Here is a 17,485-nt window from a genome sequence, read left to right on the forward strand (position 1 = left end):
AGGGAAGATATATCTCCCAGTCAGCAACTACCTATAGTATGAGGGGAAAAGAAAGAGCAAGGGGCAGGCAAAATCCATTAGCAGTGACAGGGTAAGAAACTTTCCCTAACATAGCTGAGACAATTATTTCTGTTTAGGGGAGGTCTTATTTATAATCTTATTTTGAATCTTCCTCCTTACAAAGGACACAACTTGCTGTTGTTAAGGGGCATTCCCAAGATAGCTTCTACCCACTTTTGATCAGCAATGGAATTAGAAATCAGACAGTACAATCTGTTAGAGCTGCACGTGAATTAAAGGTAAATAGGCTCTAAACAAGGACCTTTGGGATTCTGAGAAACTTACCTACTTCGTTGCACAGACTTTGAAAATTATTTCTTTTACTCCCTAATCTTCAGTTATATTCTAGGGGTAAGGGTACATATTGGTTGAATTCTATGTAGGTGAGGTAGATTATTAATAAAGGGGTTATTGCCGTAAGAAGCGTACCCAAAATCCCTTGGATACTTAAGGTAACACTACATCAATTTAACACAATAACCCTGGGGCGCCTGGGTAGCTCAGTTGGTTGAGTGTCTGACTTTGGCTCAGGTCATGATCTCACAGTTCGTGAGTTCAAGCCCCACATCAGGCTCACTGCTAGCAGCCTGTCAGCACAGAGCCTGCTTCAGAGCCTCTGTCCCTCTCTCTCCGCCCCTCCCCTGCTTATACTCTGCTCTCTCAAAAAATAAATTAAAATACTAAAAAAATAACACAATAACCCCACCTCAAACTTGTAACAGATTCAAGAACCAGCAAAAAAATTCCTTAAATTTTACAAAAATTTTAATGTTACATTAAAAGTTATGCTATGGGGGCGCCTGGGTGGCTCAGTCGGTTAAGCGTCCGGCTTCGGCTCAGGTCACGATCTCGCGGTCCGTGAGTTTGAGCCCTGCGTCAGGCTCTGGGCAGATGGTTCAGAGCCTGGAGCCTGTTTCCGATTCTGTGTCTCCCTCTCTCTCTGCCCCTCCCCCATTCATGCTCTGTCTCTCTCTGTCTCAAAAATAAATAAACGTTAAAAAAAAAAAAAGTTATGCTATGAATAAAAGGTTATCAGTAAAACATAATTTGTTATTCTGTCCCTAAATTTGTACATTATAATGCTACCAACTTAACTATACCTTATGTATATAAGGTCTGTATGTATATAAACATATAACGTATATATGTATATAAATATAAATATACCTAAGTGATTTCTTTAATTCACTTACTCTACAGCTGAAAAACAAATATTCTGTATCCAATTTCCATGTAGTATCATGTTAAAAATTCCCTTTGCCCAGGACTTATCACCAAGTTTTACTGGCTATTACTGACCAATAATAAATCCTGAAAACCAGTATAATCAATCTCGGGATTCCTGAGGTCATGGAAGTAGCTGCACCCCCAGACAGCTCACTATTAGCATTCTCATATATTCAAACATTCCAGTAACCATAACACTCAGAGGAAATGAAAAATAACCCCCTCTGAGAATTCTAGTCTACCGACTTGGTAAAACTAAATTAGGACTACTCTAATGCTATAGAACCAAAATTACGAGAAAAGTAGCACTATTACTTGATTAACAGTAATACAGTGATTCCAGAATTTGTACTTCCACCTACAGCAGTAATGACACTTTCTCCCTCCAAATTAAGTTATCTATTATCTCTGAGTATGTCTTATCTCTGCTATTAGACTAAGGCTTCCTAAGGAAAGAAACCATTAGTACAATTCACCTTAGTATCTCTACAGAGCATAATTAGCCATCAATATATTTGCAACTAGCCAAATTTACCTAAATTTTTAGTTTTGGCTACAGAAAAACTGTCTGACTAGAAAATTAAATTTAAAAATTCTTGTTCTAGGGGTGCCTGGGTGCTCAGTCAGTTATGTATCTGACTCTTGGTTTCGGCTCAGGTCATGATCTCATGGTTTCGTGGGTTCAAGCCCCACGTCGGGCTCTGTGCTACTTGGGATTCTCTCTTTCTCTCTCTCTCTCTCTCTCTCTCTCTCTCTCTCTCTCTCTGTTCCCCCCTCCCTCTCTGCCCCTCCCCAACTCATGCTGTCTCTCAAAATAAACAAACTTTAAAAAATAAAAATTCTTGCTATAAAATATTTTAAAGGGCTTATTTTCATGGTTCATTTTTAAAAGTTTTTTTATGTTTATTTATTTTTGAAAGAGAGAGAGATACAGAGTGCAAGCAGGGTAGGAGCAAAGAGAGAGACACAGAATCTGAAGCAGGCTCCATACTCTGAGCTGTCAGCACAGAGCCCAATGCAGGGCTGGAACCCATGAACTGCAAGATCATGACCTAAGCCCAAAGTCGGCTTAACCGACTGAGCCACCCATGCACCCCTTCATGGTTCTTTTTAAGAAGCAAAAAAACCACACATCTGATTTTCAGATTGCCAACTACTAACTCCTTTCAAGAAGAATTTAAGTACTAATGTCTACAATATAAAACATCCATTCCTCTCTCTCCCCTTTCTTTACATAAGGGAATCCAAAGGAGGAATCAAAATCGGCTGGTTTCAGTCAGATCTATAACCTCGGCAATTTACTTTGTATCACTTATAAGCCTAAGAATAAGCATCTAATGTTGCAAGTAACACTGCAACTTAAAATATCTCACAATTTCTTAACACTTAAATCTTCATTTCTTGAAATCATCAATAAATCCATTTTTACACAAAATCACACACAATCCTTTACAAGCAACTTAAAAGATTTCTCCAATCATATCCAACTTCATACCAGGAAAAAAAAATGTACAATAACACGACCTCTAAAGAATGACAAAAGGTTAATTTTTGCATCCACGAACAGAAATGATCAGTGTTCAAGCACAAGAACTAAATAGAGGTCATTTAGATATCCACCACTCAATTTTATAGACTTCAGAGTTATAGAAACTTGAAGGTAGAAAGGACCTTTGAGATTACCTATTAATTTGGTAATTAACCCCTGCAGTTAACAGATGAAACAGAAAAGCTATAGGACCTGCATTTTAAAATAATGGACTTAAGTACTCAAAGTTCAAATCAGAGGTGAAACTGTCTTGCAAAAGTTGTACAAGTCCTAGTAAATGATATTATTCTTAATGATATCATTGCTCTTCTATAAAAAATGCAACCTTGACTCTCATATACACACAAAAATTATCTTTTCACCAATAACCCCATTTGTGGGGATCCAAAATATAAAACGAAAGACCACAGGCAGGAAGATGTCCATGACAGCATTCTTTATTATAGCACAATTCTAAAAACAACTTCGACATCCATAACAGGAGAATACCAGCAGAGGTATGCAGTATCATAAAGAGCATAGCTTTGGAGCTGAAAAGACCTGGATTCAAATGCCGACTTCTTCACATTTGTAGAATGGCTGGATATTACCGTCTGCCTCACAAAGTGGCATAAAGAATCAAATGCATGTAAAAGAGTTTGGCAAAATGCCTATAGTTCAGTGAGTGTTCAATAAATATCACTTTTATTGGTCACTATTAATGTCATATTCATTCACTGGAATATTATACAGACATTTTCAATAAGGGTTACAGGAAAATCTATACATACTGGAAAGATTTCCAACACATTGTTAAGTTAAAAAAAAAAAAAAATCAGGGTACCTGGATGGCTCAGTCGGTTAAGCATCTGACTCTTGATTTTGGCTCAGGTCATGACTTCATCTTTCATGAGATCAAGCCCCACATCAGGCTCTGTGCTGACAGCATGGAGCCTGCTTGGGATTCTCTCTCTCTGCCCCTCCCCCAATCATGCGTGTGCACACACATGCTCTCTCCCTCTCTCTCTCAAAATAAATAAACTTAAAACATGAATACACTTATTTAACAAAATGAAGTTGGAAAGCAATAGATAGTATGATACTGCTTATGTGTAAAAAATAAAACTACACATACATATGTAAGGAGAAAATATGTAAAAATGTAAGGAGAAAATATGTAAAAATGTAAAAAAATGTAAGGAGAAAAAATACTCAAAGTGGTTATTTATGGGTAAAAACGGGATTTGTTGGTAGAAGTGATACTTTAATTCTATGTTGTTTTACTTCAAACATATATTTAATTATTCTTAAAATAAATTTTTTAAAATAAAATTATTTAAGGGGAGCCTAAGTGGCTCGGTCAGTTGAGGGTCTGACTTCAGCTCAGGTCATGATCTCACGGTTGGTGAGTTTAAGTCCCACGGCGGGCTCTCTACTATCAGCACAAAGCCCTCTTCAGATCCTCTGTCACCCCACTCTCTCTCTGCACCTCCCACACTCACGCCCTCTCAGAAATAAACAAAAATTAAAAATAAATATTAATTAATTAAAGATAATGTAGCAACCAAAACCTGGCTGGCATAACCATTAAGGGAGAACATCTACATATAAAGTTGTACATATACTATGATTATAATGTAACAACGATGTGCCATATTAACAGAAACAAGAAAGAAATATACCAAGATTACACCAGTGGTTCTAAATGACCTTTGTCTCTATATCCAAAAAATTTTAATCAAAAAACTCTTTTCATTCTAAATGAATCCAAAATTTGGGCTATATTGTAATATTTTTCACTGGCTTGTGTTCCATGGCAAAGTCAATGTTTTAAAATCATAAACACTAGATTTTTCCTAAACTCAAGTAGCTAATCTGGTCAATCTGATCTTATCTATGGTCATTTCTTCTGTTCTCCTGTTACTGATGTGATTTTACCTAGAAGCCAAAATACCTACCAATGACACGGTAAATACCTCCCAACCACACAGAAATCACTAATAAAATACAATGTTTGGGCAAAGACTATTAAATAGAGCCCAAAGCCTCCACATGTAATGAGATTAACATTATCCCAATATTTGTTATTAATGTAGAGAAAACTTCTAAAGAAACCAACAATGATCAATTAAGCCAACAGAAAAAAAATCTACACTTTCAAAAATTTAACAGAATTACCGTTTTAAAAAGTTCATAAAGAAATATTAAAACCATCCCACAAAGATACAGTACTTTACAGTTTGTAAGCAGTTTTACATTTCATTTTTCTGAGAATCCAGTTACATAAGCAAGGTATTATTCTTGCCTCCCTATAGCCCCCATCAGATACAAAAAAGCATGGAACCAGGAGTCATATCCTAAATCCTCTGCTCATACCCTAAGTCTTTTTTCTCTATCCCATATCACATACGAATTTTCATACGGTCTCCTAAGAATAGCCACATTTCTTATCTCCTCTGAACATTCCTCCTGGAAATCTACACTCTTTTATACCTCATCCTGTTAGGCAAGCATCAGTCTCTATTTACAGAAGACTCAGTAAAATCACTGATCTTCCCAAAGATGACAAAGGTAATAAATGCTAAAACCATAGCATATCAAGAGGATGACCAAACTCACAAAGGGGCAGAAAACTAGGTAATGTGAAGAGTGGCTGGAGGAATAAAGGACAATTAATTTAGAAAGGAGAAGCGGGGGAGGGGCTTCTGGGTGGCTCAGATGGTTAAGTGTCCAACTTCAGCTCAGGTCATGATTTCACGGTTCATGAGTTCGAGCCCCACATCCGGCTCTGTGCTGACAGCCTGGAGCCTAGAGCCTGCTTCGGATTCCATGTCTCCCTCTCTCTCTGCCCCTCCCCCAGTCGCACTCTGTCTCTCTCTCTCTCTGTCTCAAAAATAAACATTGAAAAAATTTCAAAAAAAAAAAAAAAAAGAAAGGAGAATGAGGGGAAAGTGACATTCTTACACACAAATGTTGTGATTAGACACATGAAAGGCCATCATATAAAGAAACCAGTTGTGCTATATGGCCCTAAGGGGTAGAAACAAAGGCAATTCAACATTCATTCAACAAACATTTACTGGTTACCTCCTCTGCCAGATGCTTATGCTACACTAGCTACACAAAAGGTAAATAAGAGAAGTCCCAAACCTCAAGAGGTTCAGACTACTGGAGGAGACAAGAAAATACCACAAGACAAAAAGTACTCAAAAGCCATGGGAACACAGAGAATGAGAACTCTACCTCTCTTTGGGCAGCGGGATGGTAGAGAAAAATTCACGGAATGATGAATAGGAACTTCAGAAGTAGACAAGGTAGGAAGTGGCGTTAACAGGAAGAAAGGACAGCATGTCAAAGGCATGGGAACATGAAGCCCTGCAGTAAATCTGAGGTGGCAGAACACCAGGTACACATTACAGGTGCCAACAGGCGAGGCTTTAAACTGGGGGATGGGAGAGGCCTGTGGTAAAAAACACAAAGGGCCTTCACAATCTCCAGGCCAAGGAGTTTAGACTCTAACACTCAAGCTGTGGAACACTAATAAGAGGCTATAAGTAGGAGTGTGGCAAGCTCAGAAAAGGACATAAGAAAACTCATTCCAGCTGGAGGACAGATGTCTGGAGGGTAACAGTGGAGATAAAGAGATTAATTATAAGACCACTATTGTTAGTCTCAGTGGAGATGATGAGGAAAAGATTCAGATTCAAGAAAGATCTAGGAGGTAAAAATCAAATAGAAGTATTGGCTATAGGAATGAGGGACATGGGAGGGTCCAGGATGACTTCTAGACCTCAACTTAGGTGAATGGCAAACAGAGATGCCCAAGACAGGTAACACGGGAAGACAGGTCCATGCAATCATTCAAAAATGTGAGAGCCCTGGGCCACGAACTGGTTTGTTATTGTCTAGAGAAAGGGGATGAAGGAAGGAGGAGAGAAAAGGAACAAAAATGAGTTTTACCTTCAGTATCGTATGATGTCAGGTGCCTGTTCAGTGAAGCTACTGAGTCGTACATAAAGAAAAGTGGTCTAGGAGAGTCATTAGCTTACAGGTAGCAAGTGAAGACAAGCAGAATGAGATCAACTTTGATACCCAAATTTAATGAGGGAGAGAAAGAAAACTTGAATAACAACTGATCACAAAAGTAAGGGATGAATTAGAGATAGGGTGATGTCAAAAAAGGCCAGAGAAAAGGGGGGAAAAAATCAAGAAGGGTGGGAAGGGTGAAAATTAAAGTTAAATGTACTGCATAAAGCAAAGTTTTACTAACAGAAGTTATTCAAAACAGGAATAGACCACCTTGTGAGGTAATGAATCACATCACCAAGTAAACAGTGCATACAGAGTCATCTATGCAAGATGCTGACAAGAGGATTCTTCCCTTAAGTGAGCAATTAGGCTACAGGACCTCTACAGAAAACCTCTGATGTCTAGGTCAAGGCTAACCTCACCACCATTGTGGCACTGCATCAAATACTTCTTTGCATTCTGACCAAGGAATGGAATACTGGACTACCCTAATAAAAGTTTTTTTAAAAGGTTTCTACGTGTTTCAACTAACTCATAAGCAACCAATACTGGATTAAAACTTCACGAATTCTGCTCTTGGCATACAGAAAGTTGCTGGACAAAGTGTGGAAATAGCTGTTCTAGTCTACTTTATATTCAAACTGATTTTACCTGAGCTGACTTCCTAACTTTCCCCATTCTTGCATCTCAATTCTACGGAATGGCCGTTCCTTAACCCTCACTCTGATTAGAGAAGACTTGCACTGCTCAGGCAGGCTGCTCTGCCCTGATGTCTTTCCTTAGGTCCCTACCCATCAAATCTCCCCTTCCTTCCTTCCTAAAATAGTGTGCCTAAATGCCTAATCATTTTTAACCCTCCACCACAGCTGACCATTTTCTATCACCAGTTCCTCCCCTTCTCTGTCCTCCTCAACATGTACCCTAGACTGGAAAGCCACTCCATTTATCCTGTTGTCCCACGCTCTATAATTTTCTCCTTTTCCTACCAAATACCTCCATCCCCTACCACCTACTCACTGTAATCCCCTACAAAAAGGTTTCTGAGTCTACTCCTCTACAAAAATAAAAAAATTAAAACCACTGACAAATGACATGTGATTTACTGACCACTTGTTTTCAGTTGCCACTTACTCAGTTTTCAATTCCTTTGATCTCTCCACAGCGTATGACAGAACTGACCAGCCCCTCCTTATTGCCGTTATTCCTTTCACTTTTGAAATGAGGCAAGGTGGCTTGGGAAAAGCACTCTGAACCAAGAATCCGATCTGTGTCCTGGGGCGCCTGGGTGGCTCAGTCATTTAAGCATCAGACTCAACTCAAGTCATGATCTCACAGTTCCTGAGTTCGAGCCCCACATCAGGCTCTGTGCTAACAGCTCAGAGCCTGGAATCTGCTTTGGATTCTGTGTCTCCCTCTCTGCCTCTCCTCTGCTTGTGCTCTTTCTCTCTCAAAAATAAATAAATAAACACTGAAGGAAAAAAAAAAAAAAAGAATCAGATCTGTGTTCTAGTTGCCACTATATCACTAACTAGTTGCGAGCCTCCCAGCCTCCAGTCCTACTCACCCTTCAGATCTCACTTCTCAGATACTCTGACACCGCAATAGGTTAGGTCCCTGCAGAATACACTTTCTCAAACACTCTTCTTCTCCTTTCTAGTGTTAATCACAATTACTTAATTACATAATCAGCAGTTTAATGACTATCCTTCCCACCCACTCACCTGACTCAAAGCTCCAGGAAGGTAGGACACACATTTTAAGCAATGCCTGCACCTCCTCAGCACAAAATAAAAGCTCATCAGTTGAATCAATGTTGAAATAGATATTTCAACCACTTCTAACAGACTGCTTACATTACTTTCATTAACCTGATAGAATTATTAGCACTTTACTTTCAAAATTACTGACAAAATTCTAAACAAACTCCACCAATTACCTAACACATATATAATATGAACTACATATAAATTAAGAGCAAGAAGGAATTTGTCTTCCAAAATAGTTACATGTTACTTGCCCATCCCCAAGAATAGAAAGGTTGGATCAGTTACCTACAGTTCAGGCCCAAAATGTGTATTCTGAACTAGGTACAGGCTGAATGTGCAAGTTTGATACTAAAACCCTTGTTTATACTGCTGTTTAGATAATGCCCATTGGTATTCAGAGTTAAAGCTTTCTTTAACACTGACAAAAGCCATGAGCTAATAATATTCTGCAAGAAAATCAAAAGAAAGTTTATCAGTAAAGTTACATTTGCAGCGTGATTTTAAACCCTATTCACTATGAATAGGAAAAACAAGTAAAGGTTCAGCGATTAGAAGCTGCCACTTTCCCCATCAGATGACTTTCAAATGCAAATAGTTCAGATATCATACTAGTAGGTGAGAGTTTTGTCAAGTTTTGTGATATACCACCTTGGTCAAACGATTTAAACAGATTATATGCTAATTTGCCCTTCAACTGCTGCGTGTGTCCCGCTTCTTCTCAACGTATTATGCTGTGAGGTCTACAGGCAGGCTTGGCGTTTGGTCCATTCGCTCCCTTAAATAAACAGGGATGCAGGTAATTTCAATAATCAATGATATTTAAAAATAACACCTGAAAAAGGCTTTTCAGGCTAAATATATATATTGCCACTTGGAAACATAAAGTACTTAAAATCCAGTGTTTAGACAATTCCCTGGGTTAAGAGCAATCACCAGGCGGTAAATATCCTCGTAACCCCCAGGAAAGAAGAGGCATCTCATAACGGAAACACTAACAGATATAATCAGTTGGAGCGGTTCTCCAAGGCGCCCTCATAGTTAAGTCAACAACAGGGGTTGTGAGGAGGCAATTGTGCCCCTCTGACACCCTCTCTTCCGCAGCCTCGGGGCTACAATCCTCGCACGAGGAGTCCCTCGAGATCAGCCAGCGCTTCCCTGGGACTTCAGCTGGGAAATCCCTGGCCAGGCAATGGGGAGTTCAAGCCCCCCCTCCCCCTTCCTTTCCTGAAAATTAATGAATTGGCCGTGCGATTGTTTATTTAATGAGGTGTGTAGTGGCCTCTACTGGTGCTTGTGTGAGCACAAGAATGTCCCACTCTTACAAGTGGGATGAGCCTGGGGGAGGGGAGGGAGGCGAGGGGTGAACCTGCCTCCGGGTACAAAGCGCAGAACTAGACCCGGGAGCCCCCGACGCGCCCCTGCGGCCGCCCCTCCCCCGGCGGCGCCCCCGCCCGCCTACTTCACTCTCCGCCCCGCGCGACCCCCTTTCTCTTTGGCAACCTGAGCCGCGGCAGAGAAGTTCCTGCACGTTTCCTCCAGGATCCTAAACAAAAACACCGCAGCCGCCGGTGCGGGTGCCGCGCCCCCGCCCCTACCCCGTTCCTCTAGGGCCCGCGCCCCCGCTTACCTGGTGACTGCGGCGGGGAGCCGCTCCTGGCGGCCGCGGCGGGCGCCGGGCGCCCGAGCAGCAGCAGGCAGCAGAGCCAGAAGGAGGAGGTGCCGAGGAGTCGCCGGGCTCCCCGCTCCGCCGCCATCTCTGCCCCGCGAGCGGCGGCAGCGGCGGCGGCGCCAGCGCCGCGGAGCCCTCGCCTCCTTCCCTCCCGCGCGCTTCAGCCGGTCCCTCGTTGCAGGCTCGGCTCCCGCGGCCGCCGCCGCCGCTGTTCCGCCCGGCCCGGCCTGCGCGGCCCCTCTCGCGGGAGGGGAGACTCGGGGGCGCCTCCCTCCTGCAGGGGGGCGGAGAGGGGAGGAGAGCAGAGAAGGGGGAGTCAGTACATTCCGGACCGGGGGTGGGGGGGGGGTCGGTCTCCAGGTTCCAGGCGCCGCCACCCGCCGCCGACTCCGACTCCACACACCAGCGCGAGGGGGGCGGAGACCGCGGGCGGCGGGGGTGGGGGGCGGGGGCCCCGGGCGCGCACACCCGCGCACGCGCAAGCGCGCGCCTCTCTCGCCCGCACCCCCTCGGCTCCGCGAGCGGCCCGCCCCCGCTCCAATCCCGGCTGCCGCCTCGCCGGCCGCGGCGGCGGGCCCGCTCCCTTCCCCCTTCCCTGCCCGGAGCCGCGGACTGTCGCGGGGCGCGCGCGCCGGGCGCTGCTGCTGGCGTCAGGGAAACCCCGGAGAAGCGGATCCTCCTCCTCCCCGGGGCCGCCAGCACGCCGCAGCCCCTCGTCCCCGCGCGCCCCCGCCGCCTTCTCCTTGCCCCGGGGAGCAATCCCCCTCTCTCACCTCCCCTGACGCCTCGGGCTGCGGAGACTTGGGGCGAGACGCGCTCCGAGCCTAGACTTGTCCGGGAGGCCGGAGCGGGCGTGCACCTCTCTCTCCTCAGCCTGGGCCCAGGGCCTCTATATAGGGCCTCAGAGGAAACCGAATGGCCTCCGGGAGGAAACCTGGGTGCACAGAGGGTCGGCGCGGGGATTTATGTGCTCGCCAAAAACAATAGCGATCCCGCCCGGCTCTTGCTGGGACCTGGCGCGGCTCCCGTGGGAGGGGGCCCACCGCGCCGCTGCTGACCTCCAGCTTCCAGGCCGGGCCGCCCTCGCCGCGCGTTTCCCCGGACAGGGCCGGGGCCCGCGCCCCCACCCGCGCCGCTCGGCCCGGGTCCAGGGAAGCAGGGCGCAGACAAAGGTGCCCGGTGTCCACCCCTCCAGCCCGAGCGGGAGCCCAAGGCTAATGCTCCAGCTGTAGCAAACCTTTTACCTATACCTCTGCGGGGCAGTTCGCTCTCTCGAATCGAAATCACGTCTTTAGCCGGTAAACCGGGAGCGAGAGGAATGTGATTTTAAACACCTGGTCATCGTGAGGCAGCCCCAGAGTTAGGGGAAAAGCAGTTTGTAAGTTACACTGCTGATGGGAATACTGCTATGGAAAATTTAAGAAAATCTCTTTGTGTGGTTATTCGCTTGAAGAGTCACGTCTTAATATGGTTTGGATTTTTGTTCACTGCCCTGGGTAGTCAATAACCAAAATACGTTGCTTGCCATAAGGTGGCTTTATTCTTTGATTTCCACATCTTTGCATGCCTTCGCGTAATTATTTTTCTTCAGATATTTTCTTTTATTCTGAAGTGCCAAAATAAGCAACGTAAGGCTTGCGTTAACATTAGGAGGGAAGAGCTCAGGCTCCTCGTAAAACCTCTTAGGTCATCAAAACGGTGGAATTAGGAGCCCTCATCCCAGTTCTTTGAAACAATTAACTCCTAAAAGAACAGACACGCTTATTGTTTTCCACTAGGGAAACAATTTAAATATCTTTTTGTTTTGGTTAGAGTTGTTAGCCAGCAAAATATTTTCCAAATACCCCTGATTGACCTGTTAAATTGGAAATAGATTACCTCCCAATTACTTCACAAGTATTTGCTTAATTAACCTTTAATAATCACATCATTATTCAGTTTTCTGAGATAATTAATGAAAAAAGCCCTTTGGAAACTATAAATTGCCTTGCAAATGTTAATTTTCAGATATCTTTTCCAAGTCTGAAAAATTTTCAATCATAAAACTATAAAATATATAATATGACTTCTAAAATTAAGCTTACATTTATCTCCCCAGTTGAAGAAATATGAGTTGTGGTTAATAAACAGACTGATTTTCAGGTATGACTTCTGTGAACTGTGTCACTAATGTCTCAGCCTCCCCACCGCCCCCGTGTCCATGGGGGTTAACTCAAAAAGTTTAAAGCACTTTCTGTAAAAGAGGGTGACTCACATCATGTATTTCTGACTTGTGATTAAATCACAATTTTAGTTAAACCCACTCTAATAAACCACTAACACATGGAGCCCCAAATAAAAAGTTACAGATTCTATATCGGTTCAAGAGGAAGTTCAAGTAACCCAAGCACACACTTGAATTCAGATCCTTCATCTTGTTTCAATGTAACTGACATTATAGATATTCCCTTTAAAAATCAGCATTTGAAGTCATTAACTTCTCTTTAGTAAGGCACCTCTGAGAGATTTTCTTAGGAATCTTATCACTTTCATCCTCCCAACAAGATTTTCAGCTAATACTTCAATCCACGTTTATACTGCTAATCAACATATTTTATGTAGTCTAAACTACTAATCTACGGAGAGATATTAAACCATTTGTGAAATTAACACTTTTTTCCATCTAAGTCAGACATGAGGCTCGTGTTCAAGGAATAGTGCACAAAGAAAGTTTTAGAGCAAAGAAAACAGACTGGCCATTGTATGTTAGTATAAGTTATCAAAGTGCAGGCCAAAAATAACTAGACCGAATATTCCTGTGAAATTTTTTCTAAGTGTACTTTGATACAAAAGTTAAATGAAAAATTAATAAAGCCTATGAATATAAAACTTGGTAAGAATCATATTCTCTACAGTGAAGTATTATTTTCCAACTTTAGAGAGGCAATACATTTCAGTGTTTAATTGCTAGCAGTAATTAAGATTCTGTAGCTGATTCCCTGGCTGAATACCAGAATCCAAGGTAGAGAAGAAGAAAGCTAGCCCCCTGACTAGTAGATCCCAGTACAGAACACTTCCTGGTCTTGGAAAATTTTAACTGGGAGTTACCCATGTCATAAAAACAAAATTTCCTTCTACACAGGTGTTGACATTTTTATGTTTGCCCTTTACATTTCACTAGGTAAGACGTTACTTCTCCCTTTCTCTTCCAAAAGCTGCCTGTCCTAGGGAGCCATCTCTAAATTAAGCCTAATTAAGGATATGTGCTCCTTAAGGACAAAGCACCTATACAACATTAATTTTGCACATTACATGTTGCTTAATTAAACATATATCTTTAGTTCCACAACAATCTATTAATTCAACAAATATTATCGAAGATCCGTTGTTTGCCAGATACTGTGCTGGGTGCTGAGATTACAAAATTATTGGTTCAATCATTTAATATTTATAAAACACTGCGTCTCATGTTCTGCCCTGTGTTCAAGGAACGCAGTGGTGAGCCAGATAGACAAGGTTCCCAGTCTAGCAGGAAAGATAAACAGTTATAACAAAGAAGTGTGAAGAGTGTTATGGTAAGGAAAGATAAGGAGTGTGGGAAACATAGTAAGAGCATCTAACCTGACTAAACTGTTTGTGGGGGCAGAAGGAAGGGGTGGGGGGAGGGTTAGGGAATTAGGGAAGAAGCATCAGTCTCTAAACTGAGCCAAATGGAAGAAGAGGGGCAGGAGTTAGCTATCCTGCAGTGAGAAATTACATCGGATTTGCATTTTAGAAGGATCCCTCAGGCTGCTTCTTGAAGTGTAGGTTGGAAGGAGACAAGACCTACAAACCAGTTTGGATTTTGTTAACAGTAGTCCAGGGAGGAGATGCTGGTGGCCTGGAGTAAAGCAGAGGGGGTTAAGAGGAGTGAGCAGATAAGAGAGAGATTTAGGAGATAGAAACAACAGAGGTGTGTGGGAGACCGACCGGAGGCGAGTGGGACTCAGATTTCAGCTTGGGCGTCAGAATGAAGGTGGTGACATTCACTGAGAGGGGAGCAGATGGGAAGAAATGTGAGTAACTTTGGACAAGTTTAATTTAAAGTGCCTAAGGGAGATCTAAGTAGAAATATCAATAAACTGTTTGTTATTTGGGTCTGGGGTTTAGCAGGGAGAACTGGGCTAGAGATGAGTCATCAACAGATGCCACTATGTCTAAATATAAGGCGCCTCTGAATAGAGATCGAACCCCATTTTCCCAATTAAAATCCATCCCCAATAAAACTTTGTCACCAGCTAAAATATATGAACTTTTAGAGATGTTGATGAAATAATTAGAGATCTACTGACAATATTTAATGTGTTAATTATGCTTACACACTTTATTTGGGAAATATAATTTTTTAAAATGATTTTATTGAAGCTCTTCACAGTGTTTTTATTGTCACCAGAGTCACATTTTGAGTCTCTGACACGGTTTCCCAAGACAGATGATCTTTACTTCCACCTAAATTTTTGACTTGATACCTGACGTTATCACTGGGAATTTTATTCCAGGCCAGAGTATCTAATCACACTACATCATTCATCCTGTACTCATATTAACTTATATATTTTTTCATAATGACTCTTAAGGGCTTGTTTATAAGGACATCCAACACTTGGCAAATTTGAAGGTGTTTTCCTGGAAGTAATTTCTAAATCGGTGTTAAATTTTTTGTTTCCTTTCTTACCAATTTTGTCAGATGGCTTCTATATGAACATTGAATGAGATTACTTCATGCTAATGCATATTCCCCCAAAGAGCATTTTGATGTTCAAAATAATTGAGAGAACATCCAGTAAGATGAAGGACTTTTTTTTTTATTTTTTTTAAAGTTTATTTACTTATTTTGAGAGAGACAGAGACAGCGTGCATGGGGAAGGGGCAGAGAGAGAGAGGGAGAATCCTAAGCAGACTTCGAGTTGCCAGCGCAAAGCCTGACGCGGGGCTCAAACCCACGAAACTGTGAGATCACGACCCGAGCCAAAATTAAGAGTCAGATGCTTGACCAGCTGAGCCACCCAGGCGCCCCTATGAAGGGCTTTTTAAAGATCGGAATATAAAATCAGAATATAACCCCTTTTCTAAGGGATTATTGTTGGGGGGTGTGGGGGGGGGTTGCTATTACATTCCAGTATATGCAGTAATGCCAAGGAAATAGTTGAGATTGTCCCAGGAAAGTTTCAGACCAGAGAGGAAGATTTAGGACTAGGACCAAACCCAGGGAACACCAACACATTTAAGGTACAAAATAAGAAAAGGAACTTGCAAAGAAACAAGCAGACATATAAAAAGATAACCAGAAGCATGTAGTGTAACAGAAGCCAAGAAAAGAAAGTGCTTCAGGAATGCAGGAGCGGTCAATAGTGTCACATGTTCCTGAGAGGTCAAGTAAGGTAGACCTGGAAAACATCTGTTGCCTTTAGTGATAAGGTGATCATAGACAACCTCAGCAAGAGGAGTTGTAGGGTAGAGTACGGTCACTTGATTGCTATGGCTTGTCACTGAGTATGAACAACTTCCTCAAGGTGTTTACCTATAATGGGAAGAAAGAGTTGGGGAATCTAGAATGGATTTTGTTAAGAGGCGAGTGAATTTAAGTGCCGATCCAAGGAGCCAATAGAGAAGGAAGTGTTGAAGATTCAAGAGAGCAAGGGGATAATTGATAGCTTAGAAGCAGTGTAGTAGATAATTTGGCAGCTGTCATTCAGCAAGGCCCATGATTATCTGACCTCAGTAGTCTCAAGCAACTAGCAATATGCAAAAAGGACTTCGCAGAATAGAGTTACACCCTGGCCCTGTGGTTTCCAGGCAGCTTTCGGCTGTATTTGAGCCTGTGTTGTCCTTGCAACACCTTAATGAAGAATGAAAATAAGAAACAACATCCTGACATTTGCTACCCAGTGCTCTCTCCTCAAAGGACAATGTGTCCCAACAGACAGCAGTCACAAAACAAGGCAGTCCAACTTTCCAGCCAAGAGTGACAGGATTTTGTTTTTGGGTTGCAAGTGACAGAAACCCAACACAAAATACTGTCTTGAGCAGAAAGAAATTGTTTTTGGAAGGACCCCAGAATCTCAGGATGAGGATGCAGCCAGACCTCAGGAATGGAACTAGAAGCTGCAGCACTTTAAGGACCCCAGAAAGTCCTCTTTTGGAGAGTCTCGTCTCTGCACAGCTTTCTGAATCTGCCTCAGCTTCACACTTGTTGCAGAATAGCTCTGTGTCCTAGTCCACAGGGCAGAAAATGGCCACTGCCAACAATTTCCAAGTTACCCTGTTATACTCTGCTTCTGACTGTCAGTCCCAGTTACAAACTTCCCAGTGAAAGGACCACTTGCCAACCTTAGTTTAGGTGCCCACTCTAACCCATTCAGGCAGTAATATGGCAGCTCCCACTGCAACTAAGTAAATAAAAGAGGAATGTGCAACTCATGGAAAAGAGGTGCCAAAATAATTCAACAGACATCTATTGCAGCTGGGTTCCATTTAGCACTCTATCCCAATTGTCCAACCTGGTAACTGGTGTTTAATAAATATCTTTCTAAGGCATACATATTTGATGTTGATATAAAGATTTATTGGGGCTCCTGGATGGCTCAGTCGGTGAAGCGTCTGACTTTGGCTCAGGTCATGAACTCATAGCTCATGGGTTCGAGCCCCGCATCGGGCTCTGTGCTGACAGCTCAGGGCCTGAAGCCTCCTTCAGATTCTGTCTCCCCCTCTCTCTGCCCCTGCCCCCCCCTCAAAAATAAATAAACATTTAAAAAATAATAAGGATTTATTAAACTGTGGAAGAGAGTTTAGATATAGATCAAGGTATTTGCTTGAGAAGAGCCAGAAAACAAAAAAGCAAAGATGCATATGTGCAGATAGGTTCAGAAGCAAGAGGACGCAAAATTTATTTTTGAGGGTCTTGATAGTCTCCATGTAGTGGCAGCAAGGACCTCTGCAGCAAGAAGAGAAGGGGTGTGCTAAGGTCAGTTTAAGGAAAGTGGCAAATGTTTGGAAGAGTCACAGAGGGGATTAAAAGAGGGAAGTATACATGGGTTTAGCTGACATTCTTAGTAATACATTTGTGATTTTTGCCCATCTAGTACCTCGAAGGCTATATATAGTAAGAGGAGAGAATGTGGATGGTTGGATTGACCCAGAGTTGGGGATTTCTAGGAGCGGATGAAGAAGTAAAAGGACAAGTCATTG

General features: G+C 42.6%; 1 protein-coding gene across 6 annotated transcripts in view; it reads right to left on the reverse strand.

Annotated features, from left to right (window-relative positions):
• The window catches only part of NEO1 (neogenin 1), a 235,704-nt gene extending 225,122 nt beyond the window's left edge, over window positions 1-10,582 (reverse strand). For 3 of the 6 annotated variants that reach the window (XM_042988439.1, XM_042988436.1, XM_042988435.1), the window contains exon 1: window positions 10,238-10,581. In XM_042988439.1, the coding sequence (XP_042844373.1) occupies window positions 10,238-10,364 (127 nt within the window). In that variant the 5' untranslated portion in view covers window positions 10,365-10,581. Of the gene's footprint in view, window positions 1-10,237 lie in introns of all 6 variants that reach the window. The other 3 variants (XM_042988437.1, XM_042988434.1, XM_042988438.1) reach the window with 2 other exon arrangements.
• Between the last annotated feature and the right edge of the window lie 6,903 nt (window positions 10,583-17,485).

This window comes from Panthera tigris, chromosome B3 (assembly GCF_018350195.1).
Source record: "Panthera tigris isolate Pti1 chromosome B3, P.tigris_Pti1_mat1.1, whole genome shotgun sequence".
NCBI classification, from domain to species: domain Eukaryota; kingdom Metazoa; phylum Chordata; class Mammalia; order Carnivora; family Felidae; genus Panthera; species Panthera tigris.